Source organism: Mesoplodon densirostris, chromosome 1 (assembly GCF_025265405.1).
Source record: "Mesoplodon densirostris isolate mMesDen1 chromosome 1, mMesDen1 primary haplotype, whole genome shotgun sequence".
NCBI classification, from domain to species: Eukaryota; Metazoa; Chordata; class Mammalia; order Artiodactyla; family Ziphiidae; genus Mesoplodon; species Mesoplodon densirostris.
In genome coordinates, this window is record NC_082661.1 from 64,427,164 (window position 1) to 64,448,893 (window position 21,730).

At 34.5% G+C, this 21,730-nt stretch overlaps 1 protein-coding gene across 8 annotated transcripts in view; it reads right to left on the reverse strand.

Annotated features, from left to right (window-relative positions):
* The window catches only part of CPEB2 (cytoplasmic polyadenylation element binding protein 2), a 64,712-nt gene that overhangs the window by 800 nt on the left and 42,182 nt on the right, over window positions 1-21,730 (reverse strand). For all 8 annotated transcript variants that reach the window (XM_060104025.1, XM_060104034.1, XM_060104006.1 and 5 more), the window contains 6 exons: window positions 15,940-16,110; window positions 14,520-14,609; window positions 9,254-9,372; window positions 8,874-8,988; window positions 6,719-6,900; window positions 1-2,632 (listed from right to left, as the gene is read on the reverse strand). The exon at window positions 1-2,632 is cut by the window's left edge and continues 800 nt beyond it. In XM_060104025.1, coding sequence (XP_059960008.1) covers window positions 2,405-2,632; window positions 6,719-6,900; window positions 8,874-8,988; window positions 9,254-9,372; window positions 14,520-14,609; window positions 15,940-16,110 — 905 coding nt within the window. In that variant the 3' untranslated portion in view covers window positions 1-2,404. The remainder of the gene's footprint in view (window positions 2,633-6,718; window positions 6,901-8,873; window positions 8,989-9,253; window positions 9,373-14,519; window positions 14,610-15,939; window positions 16,111-21,730) is intronic.

Sequence of the window (21,730 nt, forward strand, 5' to 3'; positions counted from 1 at the left end):
TTACATTTCCCTTCATTTCCAATATTTATTTCTGTTTAAGAAGGGAAAGTGATTTTCAATATCTCCAATTATTTTCATTATATAATTTATTTTAGTGTTCACTATTTAATACATGAAAAGGCTCTTCAATTTTAAACATTAAGCAGAAATTATGAAAATAAAGTTTAAAAATCTGCGAAATTAAATATCTAAATAATTAACATTGCAAAACTACTGATTTCTTTTCTAAATTCCAAAAATTGAGGTATAGCAAAGGAGATGTCATCAGTCAAAAAAAGTGTGCCATAAAATAGCTGACTGTTGGAAAAATCTCTCACAGAGATATAAAAATAGTGCATAACAAATGTCAAATGGATCAAGGTTGGCAGGGTTAAGGTTAGAAAAGAATGCTCCAAAAATCTGGAGGATCATGGTTAAGTAACAAATAGGGAACATTGACAAATAAATTAGTAAAAAGCTCTTCTGAAAACAGCATCAACTTTAAACATTAAAAACTTGAACCACAACCACAATAAAACAGCAGAGTTAGACATGAACCACATATTTTTACAGTACAAAAAAGCACACCATAGACAACCAGTATTAAGATCAACACTTTGCTCACATGAAGGATTGTCCCAAGGGGCTGCAATACGGCAACACCCTTGTAATTTTCTCTCTTTAGAGTCAAGAATCTTATTTCAGCATTTTAAAAAAACATCTACCATTGCTGGGTGCTTTGCTTAGATTGCAGAGTAACTCTTACATTAAAATATAGGGGCTAGTTGCATTAAAAATGCTCTAAAGAGAAAAAATATCACTAATGATATTCTAATAGTGTTCAGTACCAAAAGAAACTCATTAACTATTGCATGTTTCCATGCCACTTTCTCAAAAAAACTGCAAGCAAAGTCATTACCAAAATTCCTTCATCAAAATTTTTTTTTTAAAAAAGCAATTCTTAACCATTAAGAACAACAATTTCCATGCAACAGTGACCCCAGTTTAGACAGAAGACCCCAATATACATAGGTCAAACATGTATGCAAGTTTAAGCCAGATTTCACCATTATCTTTAAGGTAAAATTGAATTTTATGCAACTAGCCATCTGTATATTTCCCCATCTCCATTTTGACTTTACTTAGGTTTACTAAAGTTTTGCATTCTTTGATAAAGTTCCTTTGTTTAAATATGGGCTTCCTGCGGGTCTTACATTTGGTGACCAGTTAGCAGTGTGCTGGCCATCTTTGGTTTATAAAGGATGTCTTAACCATGAACTATCAAAGGGGCTAAAATCAACTTTCTTTAAAATTCTAGTAATTTTCTTTTACTCAGTCTTTTATCTATACTATATCACTGCACATGAATTAGAACCGCACATCACAAAATTGCACAGGGATTACAAATATTACATCCAGTCTGCATAAAATCAAATTCCACTACCGACCAGATCACAAAATGGCTGCACTCTCTAATCTAAAACTAATTTGCATATTGTACACATGTAGGACATTTTTTTTAACTTGAAGTCACAATAATGCATGCAAGTTTGCTTTTTTTAAACAAATTTTATAATTTGTTCATGCTACCTAGATTCAAGAGAGCTTTTTTGAACATTTGCAATACCTCACCTCTTGTTAGTTAATAATTCTAGTGCATGCATATGGTGTATACAGGTAAGTAAACATGCATTTTTTTTTCACATTCTAAAACTATGGCAGTTTAGGCCATATTGTGCTGCCTGCATTTTATCTGCAATGCAGTGTGTCTCTAACGTTTTCAATCCCGTATTAATAGGTGGCATTTACACATAACACCTATATAGCAGCAAAGCTAATACAGCTTGTGATTAAAAATGTTTAAAAATAGCTAATAAATCAGATTATCTTGAGGTATTATTTCTTGCAAGTCAAAATGGAGAGCAAAAAAATCAACCCTAATTTTTAGTTTATGTATACACTGAAAATAGCAACAATAAAAATAAGCATTTGTAGCAGACATATTCCATCTTCACTATTATTTTGCTACCTTTGGTAAATTACTGGGGCAGATCTTGAAGTTAAAAACCCACGTTTAGAAATAAGTGCACGCTTCACCCACTATATAGCAGCAGACTGTTTGCCCCTACGCAAAACATTCTCATATCTAATTTTAACTTTACATATAAAAATAACTTGGAGAAAATACAAAAAAACATTTTATATTAACATGAAAATATCACAAAAATTAGTAAGCCTGAGATGTAGGGTTTTGGTGAAAAACAAGAGGCTTGTAGTGTTTTGGCTGCTGATAAAGATGCATGTATTGATAGCTGGGGTGAAAGCAGAAGAATGCACTTATTTCTTCTGCATGTCAGTATCTTCAGACACAGTAAGCCACATGCACCCTTTCTTTCCTTGTTAAACAGAGGCAGGTTTGCTATTCTTAGTTCCAGCGGAAGTGGATCTGACGTGGGCGATCAGCACCTTCCTTTACCAATGGCTTATGGAACTCACGTCCTGCACGAGAGTGGATATTTGCCCAACAAAACTCACAGTAATACTGCAGGCAAGTGACATTGGCACAAAAAAAGGGAGCAAATTTTCCACCACAGCGTGCACCCTGGCATTCATCACACATCTGGTCATCTAGCACATATGGCTTTACCTCCACCTAGAAAAAGAGAGAAAACATATCCCATTAAGTCTGCTTCAAAAGTCACTTTAGCAATGCTTTAAAAGGTTCATACAATGTTCTAGAGAAAAGGACCAACATTCAATGCTGAGAAAGAAGGCCTCTTCCCTGGGTAATAGCTTCACCATATAGTAGGTTAAAAAAAATTAAATCATTTTGTTCTTGCACTAATCTTTTTTTATGTTTCATGTTCATAATTGACCATATGATTAAATGAGCTCTTAGTTTGGTAATTTTATTGTATTTTGATATGTTTTCTTCTGAGAACTATAAACTGAATAGTATTTAAATAACTCTCTTTTCCAAAGACAAAAAATAATTTAAAAAAACTATATAATCCTAATTGATTCGCAAAACATTCCACCCTCACCTTTCTTGAAGTAACATCTTTAAAACACCTGTGTGTTAATATTTTCAGAGGTGGGGGTGACTGTGAGTGAAAAACAGAAGGGTATGGAAGACAAATAGTATTTACACCTTTGTTTTCTTATTCCAGTGCCACTTGTGAGATGGCATAACCCAGCAGCCACTGATCATGGCAACGTGTCTCTACTACAGGTGAGAGTGATACCCTGCTTGTAAATAACTGGTACAGACAAACCAGAACTGTGGATAACCTTATTAAGGGTATGTCTAGACTTCTGTGAATTTATAAGATATGAAGTCAAAGTCCCACTGTGAAAGCCTGACTCAGAAGAAGACCTCAGACTTAGGTCAGCTCTAAATACTAAACTTTTTAACCTCAGTTTCTGTATCTGTGAGATGAGAAAGGCAATAGAACCTGCTTTATAGAGCTGTAAGGATTAGATTATGCAAGTAAAAGCCCTGAAGATAGTGTGGCACATGGCAAATACTCTGTATATTTGCATTAGGTACTATTAGCTGCAACAGCCTTGTTTTCTGGCTTGTAATAATTTTATGAATGAAAGGTTACTACTTTTGTTTGACTGAATAGTGCCAGGCAGCCTATGATCTCTGCCTTTCCTCAGGAGAGGAGAGAAAATTGAGCGTTTAAAGGGCTTGGTTTGCCCAAGGTAAAAAATAATGACCCAACAATTTCTATTTTGAATGTATTCTACTGAAATAGTTGCATGTGTGCAAAAAATGAATATATAAGGGTATTTTTCTTCAGTATTATTTTGAACAAAAACAATAACAGCAAACTAGAAACAACCTAGTTGACTGATGAAAAGAACTGTAAAACAAACATTTGACAGGAGGGTAATAAAATTACATTTTTGTTTTTGTATTTATATTTGTATTGTATTGTACGTTTTGCATTTGTATTTCATGGTTAGGGTTAGGATAAACGTATTTTATATATATTGGACATTTTATTGTCCTAAATTGTATCTTTTGCATATTTTAAATTCTAGATATTTTATGAAGCTAATCTACTTAACTCAAAATCAAAACTTCAAAGATGAAAAACTGGATTTCAAATTTATGATTTTAGAATACAGTCAAAACCTATTTGCAATTAATAATAATCTCTAACAGCTCTTGAATGTGTGAAAGGGAGTTTCATTGATTCTTCACTATTCTTATTCTCCATTATTTTCCCTTTTTCACTTCAGAGGAGCTATCTGTGATACACAATCACCTGGAGTCATAACTAATAAAATGATTAATAATTAATTAGCCAACTTGAAGTATATCACAATTCACTCAGTAACTACCAGAAGTCACAATGAATTATACTACTCATGGAATAACATATAAAAGTTAAAATGATTTACACATTTGTGGTGATTGTTCTTCATGGCTATCAGGGAGATGAAAGTCAAATTCAAAGTGTTCATGAGCCTAAAGGTGAGTTGAATAAACAATTTTAATTCCCTCCAAATAAGCATCCTGTGTACCTTTGGATTATCAGCTATAAATTTAAATTTAATCTGTTTTTATGGTTTAATAACTATATTCTTATTAGAGAGATGAAAGGTATAAAGATTAAGGGTTTGGTTTTTTTGTATAAGCAAAACTAACAACTTGTAAAATATTTAAGGCTCAAATTCTTTCAAATAAAGTTCAAAACATACCTTAGTAGCACATATCTTAAAAAAGTAAACTTTCCTCTCAGGTAGTTCAATGCCTTTTTAAGAAGGCAAGTGTTTCTCAATTCACTTGCTTTGTATCAGGGTTTCTCTTTAAGAATCAGTACGTTGCCCCAAATAATTGGTCCTCCACTATTATTTTGGAAACAAAGAGGTATGAAGCATGGCACTGCAATAATCTTTTCCCTCTGCTTCTGCATATTAAACAACTACAATTATATAATATGTAAATAACTTCCTCTGTGACCCTATCACCTCTCTGCGAAAGTAGGGGGTTAGACTAGATCAGTGGGCTAAAGCAGAGGTCCCCAAGCCCCGGTCCATGGCCCAGTACCAGTCCGTGGCCTGTTAGGAACCAGGCTGCACAGCAGGAGCTGAGAGGCAGGCAAGCAAGCGAGCAAGCAAGGGAGCAAGAGCGAGCAAAGCTTCACCTGCTGCTCCCCAGCTCGCAATACCACCTGAACCATCCCCTCCATCGCTCACATTGCTGCCTAAAGTATTGCCCCCACCCCACCTACACCCGTCCGTGGAAAAACTCTTCCACGAAACCGGTTCCTGGTGTCAAAAAGGTTGGGGACCGCTGGTCTAAAGCATGGCTGGACATCAGAATCACCCTGGGGGCTTTACAAACTACTGCTGCCCATGCTGCATCCCAGACCAATTACAGCAGAATCTCTGGGGGTGGGACTCAGATGTCAAGGTTTTCCTAAGTTCCCAGGTAACTTTAATGTGCAGTGGAGGTTGGAAACTACTGAATGAGAGGAACTTTAAGGCTCAAATCAGTTAAACAAAATTTCATAGCATGTCTGAGTAAAAGCAGAGCCCCTTTTCTTAGATACTTAATTTTTTTCTTTCTTTATTGGGGGGCAACATTTTAAGTAACAATGCAAACAAAAATGCCACTTTGCAAATGTGAACTGAACTTATGCTGTACGTCTTTTCTAAATGGTATGATTTGATAATTAAATTTTGGGGACTACTACTAGAGTCTATGGTCTGTAGGTATTAGTTAACCAGCTCCCCTGCCCCCAAAACAGTAAAGCCTCAGAGAAGAAGCTTCAAGAAACTGTTACACTGGTAAAATAAGTACTCACTCAAGTTATATCTACTATAATGGGTATAAAAAAGTTAATTTACCTCATATTTTTAGTATATCTCATCTGTACTAAAAATGTAAACATGATTATTCAGGAACTATTCACAGATTTTAGCATGAGATAGATTTGTAAAGGAACAATTGAGTTTTGTTCACTCCTTTCTCTTATTTTAGATGGTAATCAGTATTAGAAATTATTCAATAGGGTAGCTCTCACAGTTATCATCCATAACACTTCCTAAAAGTTCTTACTGTGATGACCTAAGCAATGCTACTAAAGAGTAAATGTTTTAAAGTTTAGGACAATCATCTATATATTTACTTTATTTACATATTTATTTTTTGCATATATTTAGGAAAATATATAAAATGTGTTTTTATTTTAGGTTTTATAAATCAAAAATAAGTAACACTTAAGTAACACTTAGTGCCAAGCTCTGTTCTAAGTGCTTCTACATATGTGAATTCACTTACTCCTCAAAATAACTGTGAAAGAGATACTATTACTGTTTTCCATTTTATAAGTGAGGAATAAGAGGCATAAAGAGGGTTCATGTGCCCAGGGTTACAGAACAACATATGGTGGAAATGGGATCCCAGGTAGTCTGACTCCAGAGTACAAGTTCTTAAAACAAGCTCTGCCTCTATAGTTAAAAGGATATTAAGACCTTATTGGCTGATAAAATTTTTTGAAATGCCTTTAAAATTATATTTTGTGTATTATACCTAAAATTTAAAGTCTGATCAAGAATTTTACATTTCAGGGATATTTTGATATAATACTCTTTAAGAGCTAAAGGAATATAGAAAAATAAACACTCGGTTTTTGAATTACATTATTAACTCTGTAGGGTAGTAAGCTTTGGATCAGCACCTCATGATAGGACTTAAATGATTTCCCAATATGCAACTTACACGTTTATCAATATCACCATGCTGAAGCTGAACGAACCGAGCACTAATGGCAGCAATATAGCTCTGCTGATTGGAGAAAGCAACTCGACCAGCACCTTTTGGATACTTTAGCTCAGGATCTGTATCAATTCCTGCATAACAAACGCCACCATACAGCCGGTCCATGATCATAGCAAGCTCCACTTGAAAAGGAAAAGAAGTTCACATCAAATGGGAGAGAACACAGTAAATCAACAATTTTTAAGTACTTTTTTTAAAAAAAGTGAAAGTCAATAGGATAATGCTCTTTTCTAAATCTAATCCTTTCTCTTGTATACTAGAGCTCACCTGCTCTCACCACAGAAGAACTGGACAACTCAGCTGTCTACTGGACAAGTCATATTGATATTTAACAGACACTGCATCATTCAGTATGTTCTAAATGGCACTCCTGATCTTCCACCATCCAATTAAACCTACTCGAGCGAGTTTTTGCTGACTCAGGAAGCAGTGGAAAAGATGAAGTTGTCAACTCAAGACCCTTGGCTTCATCCTTTCTATTTTCTTTTTTCCCCACTGTATATGCAACCCTGTGAACTTGATTTCCAAGACATATCTAGAATCCAATCTCTTTGCCTCCATCACTAATATCCTGTTTCAAGGTATCATTCTTTTTCCTCTAGATCATGGCAATAGCCTTATCTCCTTGTTTCTGCCCCCTGCCCCCTCCCCTGCCCCAAGTTTATTTTCAAAACAGCAGCAAGAGTGATTCTCTTAAAAATATAGCAGATACCAATGGCTTAACTGAAATTTCTCCTTGGGAACTCTGAATGGTGGCACAAGCTAGCTTTCAAAACTAATAACACAATCTTCTTCCAACCTGCTCTTTCTCCAGTGTTCTTTATCTTCTCAGTTAGCAGTATCAGTGTCTACCTAGTAGCTTAAGACTGAAAACTGAGATTCAGCCTTTGCATTTATCTTATAAATATCTGTGACATCTGTTCACTTGGCTCTTCCACCACCACCACTATCACTAACCCAAGACACCACTATTTGTCTCCTGGACTGCAATAATAGGCTCCTAAATTTGTCTACCTATAACTACTCTCAACTTGACTCCCCTCTCCACAAGTCATTAACTAAACTGGTCTTTTAAAAATTAAAATATGATCATGTCTCTCTTTTACTTAAAAACTCTTCATTGGTTTCCAGTCTCTCTGAGGATAAATAACAAGTTACCTATTAGACTTGTATGATCTGACTCCTATTTACTTTTTCAATGTCTTCTTGTATCTCTCACCTCATTCCTTATACCCTAGGCTGTGACTCTGGACTTCCCTCAGTCTCTCCGAGGCACTCTGCTTCCCTCCACTGAAGATCTTTGAATATGCTGTTCCCTTTGTCTGAAACACTCTTCACAACCTCCTACCACCTAACCCTGCTCCTTCTGTTCAAGCTTTATATGTCAGCTCAAATACAAGTATCTTTAAAATATCAGACACAGCACATTTCCTTGCTGTATGCTCTTCTGTTCCCTTTAGTCTTTCTTTGTAGTAGCTCTGTCTGTAAGTATTTACATGTGTGAATAGTTCTTTAACATGCACCTCCCATACTGGAAGAGGATGTTTTCAGTGATGGAAGGCGCTAACACACTTCACAAGGGTACACAGTATCATAAAACTTGCTTGTACAGGGGGCATTTACATCTATAATTATGTTCCTATATGACTTCTTCTGGTAGATCTCTGGTTCCTGATTACTGATGAACAGAAGTTTATCATTCACTTATATAAAGTGCCTTTAAAAAAATCCCATATTTCTTCTTCAGATATCAGAATCAACCTCTATAAAAAGACCCCCAATTCTCATTATCTTAGAGAGTTACACTTAAGAAGTCATAAATGCAGTATTTGAGTGGATTCTTCTTACAGAGTCTGTTTGGAGTTAGCTATCAATATTCACAGATGAGTGTCCACTTCTCCAGTTCCTTAATGGTCTTAAGAACAATTCTCAGAATCTGTCTCAAAATTCTGTAGCAAGCAACTATTGGAGCAGGAAAATCTGCCCTTCACCCACCCAGTGGTGACATGTACACAATAGTACCAAATGCGTACTGAATCAATTCATATTTAAATGATTTTTTTAAAAAAACAAAATTTGTTAACATTCTACTTACCAGCCCTTAATGGCCTAGGAACACCTCCAACAAAAATTGTTTTTCGAGGATCCAAAGGCTGAGAACCATCCATCACAAAATCACTATCACTTAAATTCCAAGGACGGATCTGAACCTATGAAGAAAAAAAATTACATTACTGTATTAGGTCTCACTCCTTTAATAGCTGATGAGCTTTGTGCCACTGTACTGTTCAAAATTTTGGATAGATGGGTTTGGAAACAAACTGTTAATATTTTATCCAGATACAATAAATTATATGAATTTTTAAAAATTGAACTCAAAATGGTAGTTTATTTATTTTTTCACTAACGATAATTTCAAAACAGTTTTTGGAAAACTTGCATTTGTAACTTAAAGTTTGAGTAGCATTTACTTACAGGTTTGTCCTTGATAGTAGGGCTGGAAACACACAGATAGAGTTTTCCATCTTCTTCAATACAAGCATCAATTAGTGCCTGAACTGAGCTCTCTTCTTGAAAGAGAAGGAATGCATAGCCTGTAATAACCATAAGAATGAGGCAATATGTCAAGGTAAGTGATTTCACCCCAAATTTCAGTATGGTTTAGAAAATACATGCCTTTGAAAAAGATGAAAAATAACTATAAAATAGGACTACAATCATTATACTTTCTCTAGGAGAGCATAATATCCTATGGAATACACACAAAAAGAGATACTCAGTAAAATAACTAGCTACTTTATATAGAGCACTTACTATCCGATACTGTGATAAGAGCTTTACGTGAATTATTTCATTTGATTCTCACAAGTCTATGAAACATTATTCCCAATTACAGAAGAAAACCCTGAGGTGTCAGGTGGTTAAACTACTTGCCCAAAGTCAGTCACATAAGCAAGTAGTTGGTTGATTAATTTCAAACCTAGATCAGCTCTAAGGTCTCCCATGATACTGTCTTTTTAAAGAATGTGGCAGGATTAACCAGTTGAGCATAGCAGGAGCTGAAGTTTCCTTCAAATGCCCTCAGGGTAAGACAAGTTCTAGAGCATACTTTTGGACAGGTGGAAAAGAGCACATGTGGAAAGGCCCAGGAATTTCCATAAGTAGAGAGAAAATTCCACAATCATCCTAGACAACTTCCAAAGGATACTAAGAAAACTCCCTTAAGGGAGGTTGGAATGAAACAGATTCCAGACTTCCCTGGTGGTGCAGTGGTTAAAAATCCGCCTGCCAATGCAGGGAACATGGGTTCGAGCCCCGGTCCGGGAAGACCCCACATGCCGCAGAGCAACTAAGCCCATGTGCCACAACTACTGAGACTGCGCTCTAGAGCCTGCGAGCCACAACTACGGAGCCCATGTGCTGCAACTACTGAAGCCCGTGAGCCTAGAGCCTGAGCTCCGAAACAACAGAAGCTACCGCAATGAGAAGCCTGTGCACCACAACGAAGAGAAGCCTTCACCCACCACAACTAGAGAAAGCCCGCGCGCAGCAACGAAGACCTAACAACAAAGACCCAATGCAGCCAAAAATAAATAAGTAAATAAATTCATTTAAAAAAAGAAACAGGTTCCTTCAGGATGGGTCAGACTTTTATTTTATTTTTTACATCTTTATTGGATTATAACCGCCTTACAATGTTGTGGTAGTTTCTGTTGTACAACAAAGTGAGTCAGCTATATGTATACATATATCCTCTCCCTCTCGAGCCTCCCTCCCACCCTCCCTATCCCACCCCTCTAGGTGGTCACAAAGCATGGAGCTGATCTCCCTGTGCTATAAAGCAACTTCTCACTAGCTATTTTACACACAGTAGTGCATGTATGTCAGTGCTACTCTCTCAATTCACCCCAGCCTTCCCTTCCCACTCTGTGTCCACAAGTCCGTCTCAAGGTGGATGAGTAGCAGAACACTTTTTTTCAAACAGCCTGGAGACTATGTTTGCACTTTGGATCCAAGTTCTTGCTTAGATTCCTGTACCTTTTGAAAATATGCCCCTCCTCCTTTCCTTGTGACAAGCAATTGTCAAATTTTAATCAAATATGATGTATCTAGCAGGCAGAATACAGTTCATTATAAAAAGAAGGCATCGAAATTTACATTACAAGTTTCCTGTTATGTGATTATTCCCAGCAGTAGATGACTATAAATGACCTAACAATACCCCTTTTCCTTGACAAGATTTCTATGCACAAAACCTAGAGCACTGAAATCTAGTCCCAATGTGAAGATGTCTTCAATCAGGCGAACCATGTCTGTGCCATTAAACAATGGGAAGTAAGAGGTCATGTTTTACTAGGAATTCAAAAAACACAGCTTATTGCCAACAATGGCTTTTAGTGCCACAAAGGTCTGATGTGACACACAGAAAAAGTACTTCATTTTAATAAAATTACAATACCTGATTGCATAAATAAGCCATAAAGCCAACCTACACAAATAGAAACTTCCAAAGGTATGATTATGCAAGATTAAAACCACATCTTAGAACTTTTTAATTGCTAGAAACAATTTAAATAGGCTTGAAAAAATTTTAAAAAGACTGGTTTTCTTTATATGAAGGCTTTAATTTTGATACGAGCTAAGGTTTTTTTATTTTTTTTATTTTTAAATTTATTGTTTTATTTTTTGGCTACACCACATGGCATGTGGGATCTTAGTTCCCCAACCAGGGATCAAACCCATGACCCCTGCATTGGAAGCGCCGAGTCTTAACCACTGGACCACTAGGGAAGTTCCCAAGCTAAGGTTTTGAGAGCTGTAATTGTTTTGTAATAATTGAGGGGATATAAGACTGATTTACTAAAATAGTATTTTAAAGTCAATATTTTTAATGTTATGTTTTTATGATGTTAATTTCTGATAGTAATATTTTAATACTGCTTAATAATTTTTGTGATTATTATGGAAGAAATGTATCACAAAAATTAATTAAGCAACATGGCAGGTAAATTATGATCTAGTTAAGGCAAGCCATTAAATATTATAAAATACTCGTACCAAAAATACCATCTAATAGTTCTTTAGAATTTATTAGCATAAGCTAATGTGTACATAGGGTGAATCTTATTCACTGCAAAGGACAGGTATGTATAAGTGTGGCTCAGGATCCAATGTCTCAAATCATTACCTTAATTATAAGGTAGCTTTGTCAACTGGATGCTTCTACACCAGTGTTTTCCAAACCATGGAAAATGATGAATTACATCAATGACAAAAATGCTTGAAAGCACAAGGTTTAGGAACATTGGTCTTTGGCAATGAGTACAATTAACTATAATTATACCAAAATAGTATGATTTGCCACTGCTAATATTTGTTGTTGTTTTTTGTTTTCAGTTTGAGAAAATAAACTAACAACTACCACAAAAACCATAACAATAACAATTCAACAGCAACAAAGACAGCAACTATTCTGTTTCATGAAATTAGTGCCAACCTACCTTTCTTACATTTCTGCACATGCAGAAAATATGTATCTGTCTTGACAAAAACTAATTCTAATACCTTTCTAAAATTATATTTCAACTCCTGCCTGGAACTCTATTGAACAACTTTTTTTTTTTTTTTCGGTACGTGGGCCTGTCACTGCTGTGGCCTCTCCCGTTGAGGAGCACAGGCTCCGGACGCGCAGGCTCAGCGGCCATGGCTCACGGGCCCAGCCGCTCCGCAGCACGTGGGATCTTCCCGGACCGGGGCACGAACCCGTGTCCCCTGCATCGGCAGGCGGACTCCCAACCACTGCACCACCAGGGAAGCCCACAACTTTTTAATCTATCTAAATTGCACAGTATCTTTTAGATTTAGTTCAAAATTTCTCAATGAAGCTTTCCCCCACCTACTTCAGGTCAGAGGATAAACTATCCGACAGTATTTATAGTTGTATATATCATTTATTAGGCAACTATCAACCCATGAATTACTGAGAATACAAATATGAGTAAAGACACAGTCTGAGAAATTAATGGAAGAATCTGACATTAATAAAATAAAAGCATATTTATAAAATTGTAAAACTGTAATATTGTAACTGTGAGGAGTGCTCTGAAAGGGCACAGTTCTAGAAGGGCCTACAATAGGAGGATTTGACCTCATTAGGTGGGTCCTTAACAGTTTCCCACCAGCAACTGATATTTAAGCTGAGAAAAGTAGATATACAGATGAAGAGGCAGGGAAAGCCTTCAGGTCAAGAGAACAACAAACATAAAAGTCCTGAGGCAGGAGAGAGCAAGGCCAGTTTGCAGAGCCAGAAAGAAACAAGAAGCAATACTGGCAGAAGGAACGGGATGGGGAGGGCGGGCAGGGAGAATGCATTTTTGCCTTTATCTTAACAATAAGAGAAACCACTGATGGGTTTTAAGCTGGAAGCAAGGAGTAGCACCATCAGATTGTTTTCACAGATATTACTCTAGCTATGTTGTGGGAGAAAAACTGTAGATAGCCAGAAATGTGGACAGAGTAGTCATACACCTGAAATAGTCCAAACGAGGGATGATGGTAATTTAGGCAGGACCATTAGAAACCAACAGGCATTTTTATTGAACACTCAGTAAAATAAACTGTATAAAAGGACAAGATCATAACACTGAACAACAGATTAAAACTAAGCTAAGAAATGAACATCTACATCAATCTGGAGCTAATTTTCTCTCTACACCAAGGATTCAGGACCTCCAGGTCCAGTAAACTCCAAAATCATGTGAAAATTTAGAGTATATGGAGACAGGTCCATATCTCTAACTAGACTGTCATGGAGGCCTGGGATCTAGAATCTCTGGTTCAAAGGATTCTGTAAATATTAGATCTAAAGGTATTAAAAAAAATCACCACATTATTCCATTTCTCTAAGGAACTACATAAACCACTAATGGAAGTTCTATAATTCTGAATGACAAAAAGTAGAGACGGCCCATATAATTTATCACCACAATCCCTTAGCTAGTTTTTGTATTCCAATAACTCTTAACATGTTTCCTTTCCTGGAGCCAAAATCAGATTATTCAATAGATCTACTGGTGTCTTTTTTCCAGGCTTGAAAATCCACTCAGCCATGAGAATAACAGTGTGTTTTTTCATTTCTAAAATTACATTTCAATAATATTCAAAGTAAAGTCTTAGTCTTTCAACCTCCCCTTTCTTTTATTCACTTCAGAGAATGTGCCATTAGCAATCTGACTGACTGGATTCATGTTTATTTCTCTCCCCTTGCCTCCCCTCCTCACTCTGGGCGGGTGAGGTGATCCTTCCTGTTCCCACTGACTGTGGCATTGCTTTGCTCAAATGAATGTGCGCTCAATTTGTGATTCTTGTCCTCTGGTGACCAGTCACAGTAGTATCCTGGCAATATGTAAGTAACACAACTAGGCATCCTCTGCACATTTTATCTCTTTATGTAGTTGAGTTTTTTCTGACCATTCATTTTCTTCTCTATCTGAATTCACCAAGAGTATATACTGCTCTCTTGTTATCTGCTATTATCTGGAACACTTATGTATATCTTGCAATACTTAAAATAGTCACAGGTTTATATTTTATTCTCACTTCACACATTTCTTAATTTCACTGATCAGAGACACTTTATTATATGTCTGTACCCAAGTTACTTAGAATGATACTTTAGGCAGAGAAAATTAGCTCTCATATAACTTATTCCCTAGCAAGTATTAACAAAAAAATCTCTTACCTTTTGGTGGAAAATAGGACTTGCTTTCTGCTTTATGAGGCCAATCTACTACCAAAGGCCCAAATCTTCTGAAGCTAGCAGTTATTTCATCTTAAAAAAGTACAATAATATGCATCAGGAATCAGTTTTAATGATCCATTCTAAAAAACTCCTATATTTTATACGTTATTTTAAAGATTTAAAAACTTAAAGTACCAAATACCCTAAGATAAACTAGAATATAAATACTAGAAACATGTCTAATATCCTCACTAAAATGATACATAAATCTTAATAGCTATTTTAATCAAAATAGTTTTTAAGCAGCACATTGGCTAGAATAATCAATTCACTGTGACTTCTATAATTTTATATACTAATGTATGGACACTAATGGATTTATAGTATACCAAATCATAAATATCACTGGCTTGAAAAACATGCCAACATTATATCAAGTTAAAGATCCATAAAGAGATCCATTACTGCATGATAAAGTAAAATATTGTAGGAAAAAAAGGGCTGCTGAAACAAGACATGTAAAGCTATAATATTTCTAAAATATACTAGGGTCTGATACATGCCAGGTAGTTTCAGTGAAAGACAAACAGGTCACATCCAATGATATGTTCTAGGTTATTTTATCACATGGAAACTTTATTATACTGATTAATACATAGAATAAGTTTGTGGATATTTGAATCACAACTGAAAAAATTTCCAAAATATAGCAATATATTCTCTATTAGTAAGTTGTGGACGAGAGTGGCAGATTTCCCACAGCTTTGCGAATATTAGCTTCAGTATTTTTAACCTTGAATTATTTTTCTTTTGTTATTATTACACATGATAATTTTTACATATGCTTATTAGTCTTTGTATAACCTAAATTTCCTGTTTATGTACTGTTTCCATTATTCGCTTGGGTTTTATAGCCTCTTTTCTTACGTGTTTCTAAAAGCACATTTATACTTAAAGAAATTGAATTTTTAACTGTCATGCATTACAGGTAAAGTTTTGTGGTTGGTTACCTTTAATTCATTGTGTGTGTGTGCACACGTGCATGCATGTGTGTGCGCATGCATGCATGTTATACTCATACAAAAAGTTTTAAAAAGTTTTAAATAAATACATAGAACAAGAAGTTTAATGTATTCAAATATGTTCTATATTTAAAAAACATAAGTGGGAGATGAACTAGATGAAAATCTTCTTTACAAAAAATGCTCACAATAACAATATGGATAAGATATAAAGTAAAAAAACAAACTTAAAAAAAGTTATTTGTTCAATTATCTTTATATTTCAACAGGTGACAAAATACTTAAACGGAGATGGATATCCATTTTAACTGAAAATCTCTAGAGGTAAAAAAAACTCCATATTCCCATTCACATTATATTTCAGGTTTGTTTTTTTATATGCCAAATCATCATTTTACCTTCATCAATATCTGGAGGAAGACCACCAACAAAAACTTTTCGAGAGAAACGTTCTATTCGCTCTCCATTTTGATGAGCTGAGTAACATGTGGGTGAATTTAAAACACCAACTTGATCATTATGACCATCATCCAGCAAGCCATCATCTATTGGAAAGAGGGAAGAACGACCTAAAATATAAGAACAAATATAACTTGAATCTCAGGTCTAAGAAAATGATAAATTAAAGTCAGGCATAAAAAGAGCAACAACAAATTCAAAGGCTTAAAATTGAAGGTGACATAGGCATACAAAAATTAAGGAAAATTCAGAGAGTTTAAAGGTTTAACTACCTAGATTCAAGAAAGAAGTTGTCTGAGGAATGACTTAGAAATAAACATGGTCATATGACAACAATTACATCACAAACACTAAATCACTTCAATTTCTTATGGAAAGCAGCAAGAATCTGATGTATGGGGATGGGTAGACTGGATGTGTAACCTTTTAGAAGAAAGGTTTTAGGAGAAACCTTTTAGAAATTGGTGGCAGAAAGAAATGGCACAGACTAAACAGATAAGAAGACAATAAAAAACCACTTGCACACTACAGTAAGTAAGGACAAAAGCACCAAGTAATACTTGCATATAAGACCTTGAATTAATTTACTGCATGTGTAAATATGCACATATTTACACACATATGTGTAAATATGTGCTTCTGCACATATGCAAAACAGAAAAAGTCACCCCCTCTAGGACTTCAGTCCCCATCTGAACCCACCCTCTTATGGGCACAGCCTGTATAATCCTCTGCAGCAATCCTGATGCTAGACTCTGTGGCCTGCATAGAATTGGGGTTGAGGTGAGAAGGAAGGGGCTACATGTCTGTGAACTATAGCTAGCTAGATGTTAGAAATAAGAATTTTAATTTTATAAGACCAAAAACAGGGAGAAAGATCATATTTGGTATAGTAAACAGAAATTATTCTGCAGATTCAGATTCAGTTTAAGTAAGACGTTCTGAAAGACACCCATGTTCACTGAGTAACTCTGGATATTTAGCTTTCCCAATACCTTTGCTATCAGGAATAAGGACCAATGAGAAAAAAACATCAATATTCCTTGTGATCAATGGAAAGAAAGCTCTTCAAAATGAAACTATTTTCCTTAAAATGAACCTCATCAATAGCCATCAAAAGTAATATTAATTATGAATAACTGGTTCAACTTTCTATGGTTGGACTTTAATAATTGTATATTTTAAAAGGAATAAGATGAGGTAGAGAAACAACATGCACATTAACTAGTTTTTGATTAAAATGGCAAATCCAAATTTCATACTTATTTCAGACATGGCAATACTTTAATATAAATATTGAATGCGGTGACAAAGAAAATCACTACATAAGCAATGTCACACAAGTGACCCAAAATGACTTAAAATTTTTTCTTAACTATAATATTGTAAGAATATTCATTATATATTAATGAATTATTCTATATTTCTAATTATAATAAATACTACAGTTAGTAAAATAACTATCAAAATCTATAATCTATATGTCTAAAATCTATTAACCAAAGTTCAGCTGAACAAAGGATGTAATGGAAAGGCTAGGAATATGTCACATACTGGCCATACTAACAAGAATCTTCATTGCTGGAAAATCATGACCACTTTCTTTCTAGAAGCCATAAAAGTTATAGAGTTAAATACCCGTTTAAAAGAGGTGTTAACTAAATATATATCACCAACAAAAATATTATTTTTTACCTTTCCAATTATCCTTCCCTATAACCCAAATCAACATGAAAATAAAAGGAGAACCAGTTAATAATTATGTTTTCCATATACTTTAAACATACTTTCTTAGAATGATCCATGAAAATGACTGGCAGTAAAGGTAAAATTATATGTGTTGAGAAAAGTAGAGTTTGATCATAAAGTGATATGGACTAAAATATTTACAACAGTTTTCAACCAAAATTAAATTACCTTTCTCCTTTTTTGCTCTGAAACTAGGATATATTTTCAGGTTTTATACCTCAAAAGAATGAAACTGACTGATAATGAAATCACAATATAAAATCTGTGGGATGTAGCAAGAACTACTTACTTAGAGGACAATTTTCATACTTACAGGGAATTTTATAGTTTTAAACGCATATTAGAAAATAAGAAATGCTTAAAATAAATAATCCTAGTTTCTGCCACAAAGAGATAGAAAAAGAATAAATTAAATACAAAAAGAGTAGCATCAAGGAAATGAAAAAAGTAAAATCAATGACACAGAAAACAAACTAACGTTAAAAAAAAGTCAATAAAGGCAAAAGTTGGCTTTGAAAACTTAAATAATTGATATACTTCTCAGCAAAGTTCATCAAGTTCATGAATAAAAAAGAAAACTAAAATTACCAGGAGAGGAAAAGAAAACATTTGTACAAAATTAGTCAATTTATAGCTTAAAGCTGAGCATGGTTCTTTGATATCAATGTATATCTATACTTTTATTTACTGATTGTTGTTTTAAAAATAAAAGCAAAAACAAACTATTATTATTGAGAATGAATATTCCTCCCATCCTCAAGATCCTAGCAGCCACTCTACTAGGTTAAATAACCCACCAGTGTGATGGTATGATTTTTATTTCATATGCAAGGATTAAAAAAACTATCAAAACAACAGAAGTAGGTCCAGGACTGATCTCTCTCAGGCACCATCTGTTTAATCAGATAGAATCACTATCACACATGTTTCTCCAAAGAACTGAGACAGGAGCTATAAGGTACATTTATTACTTAAAAGTATTTTGCCCCAATAATAGGTTTGTCCTTTTCTCACAGAGAATGAATAAGATATTTAATTTAAACAATCAATTATGTTGATTGTTTATGTACCCTGTATGCCTTTGTAAATTAATGTCTAGACATAATATATTTACTTTAAAATTAAGTTCACTAAAATTTTGTTTCTTTTAAAAATTGGTATGTCTGGGTATAGGTGTAGAGTAGGTAAGTCAGTCTCTTCGAGGAGAAGAGACTAGCAATTTTTTTCGGTAAAGGGCCAGATAGTAAATATTTTAGACTTTGTAGGCCATACATTTCTCTGTTGCAACAACTCAACTCTCATCACTGTAGCTCCAAAGCAACCAGACAAAAAGTAACTGAATGGGCATGACTGTGTTGTAGTAAAACTTTGTTTAAAAAACCAGAAGCCTTGGCTTGTGGGTTACAGTTTGCTGACCCTGTCTTATAGTATTACCCTGGCTTTTTTTGGGTCATACTTTGAAGATTTCATCCATTCTCTGACAGTTATCAAAATAATTAACATACAGAAATCTGTTGCATTTCTACACACTAATAATGAACTATCAGAAAAGGGAAAGCAAGAAAACGATCCCACCTACAATCACATCAAAAATAATAAAATACCTAGGAATAAACTTAAGTAAGGAGGTGGAAGACCTATATTCTAAAAACTATAAGGCACTGATGAAAGAAATTGAAGATGACACAAATAAGTGGAAAAATATACTGTGCTCATAGGAGAATTAATATTGTTAAAATTTCCATACTACTCAAAGCAATCCACAGATTCAATGCAATCTCTATTAAGATACCAATGGCATTTTTCACACAACTAGAACAAATAATCCTAAAATTTGTATAGAACCATTAAAAAAAAAAAAGCCTTGAATACCCAAAGCAATCTTGAGAAAGAAGAACAAAGCTGGAGGTATCAGGCTCCCTGATTTTAAGCTATACTAAAAAGCTAGAGTAATCAAAATAGTATGGTACTGACATAGAAACAGACACATAGATCAATGGAACAGAACAGAGAGCCCAGAAATAAATCCTCGCTTATATGGTCAATTAATCTATATGACAAAGAAGGCAAGAATATACAATGGGAAAAAGATAGTCCCCTTCAATAAATGGTGCTGGAAAAACTGAACAGCAACATGCAAAAGAATGAAACTGAACTACTTTCTCACACCATATACAAAAATAAACTCAAAATGGATTAAAGACTTAAATGTAAGACCTAAAACTCCTAGAAGAAAACATAGGCAGTAAGCTCTTTGACATTGGTCTTAGCAATACTTTTTTTGAATATGTCTCCTCAGGCAAGGATAAAAAAAGCAAAAATAAACAAATGGGACTACATCAAATTGTAAAAAGCTTTGCACAGTGAAGGAAGTCATCAACAAAATGAAAAGGCAATCAACCAAATGGGAGATGTATTTGTAAATGATATATTCAATAAGGGGTTGATATCCAAAATATATAAAGAACTCATTCAACTCAATTATCAACAACAACAACAACAACAAAAATAAGCAGAGGACTTGAATAGACATTTTTCCAAAGAAAACATACAGATGGTCAACAGATACGCAACAATATACTCGGCATCACTAATCACCAGGGAAATGCAAATCAAAACCACAATGAGACACCAACTCACACCTGTCAGAATGGCTGTTATCAAAAAGACATGAAACAACAAGTGCTGGCGTGGATGTGGAGAAAAGGCAACACTCATGCAGTGTTGGTGGGAACAAAAACTTATGCAGGCACTATGGAAAACAGTATAGAGATTTCCTCAAAAAATTAAAAATAGAGCTGCCATACAATCTAGCAATAATACTTCTGGGTATTATCTGAAGAAAATGAAAACACTAATTCGAAAACATATATGTACCCCTATGTTTACTGCAGCATTATTTACAATAGACAAGATATGAAAGCAACCTAAGTGTCCATCAATAGATGAATGGATAAAGAAGATGTGGTATATATATGCCATGGAATATTACTCAGCCAAAAAAAAAACAATGAAATCTTGCAATTTGCAATAACATGGATGACCTAGAAGGTATTATGTTAAATGAAGTAAGTCAAAGATAGATACTGTATGACTTCACTTATATGTGTAATCTAAAAAACAACACAAATGAATAAACAGAACAAAACAGAACCAGATTCATAGATACAGAGAATAAACTGGAGGTTTCCAGAGGGGAGAAAGGTAGGGGAATAAACAAAATAGAAATAGTTGTAAAAGGGATTAAGAGGTATAAACTTCCAGTTGTAAAACAAGTAAGTCACAGAGATGTAATGTACAGCATAGAGAATAAAGTCAATAATACTGTAATAACTTTGTATGGTGACAGATGGTTACAGACTTATCATGGTGATCATTTTTGTAATGCACACAAATACTGAATTACTATGTTGTACATCTGAAACTAGTATAATACTGTATGAAAATTATAATTCAATAAAAAATGTGAAAAAAGTATTTATCAAAGATGAAAATTTTCAGCCTTTATGTCATCATAAAAGGGTTTGGTAGTGGTGATATTAGGCGGTATACACTTACTCTGGCTACTTCACCAGACTGTTAAAAGAGTCAAATGAGTTCAAATTAAATCTAATCATAGAAAATCCCAGGTCAACTTTTAAGCAATATTTTAACTATAATGTATTATTAATAATTCCTTATTTATTATAACATGTGAATATGAATGGCTACATATACAGTATGAATAAATCCAACCTCTCTAATTAAACCTCCATATTTTCATTCTCTTTAAAAAGTATTTCTCTTCTCATTCCATATATAATCTACTAAAATCTACTAACTAAAGCTTTGCTTGTCTGCTAGAAAAGATTGCTTTGTGGTGTTTAGTACCACTAACTAAAATACTGTAGGTTCTTTATTTCTATTATTTTTAAAAATATTCTATGTATTTTTACTCCTTCTGGAGTAGAGCAGCCATTTAATCCTTTATTAAAGGGAATA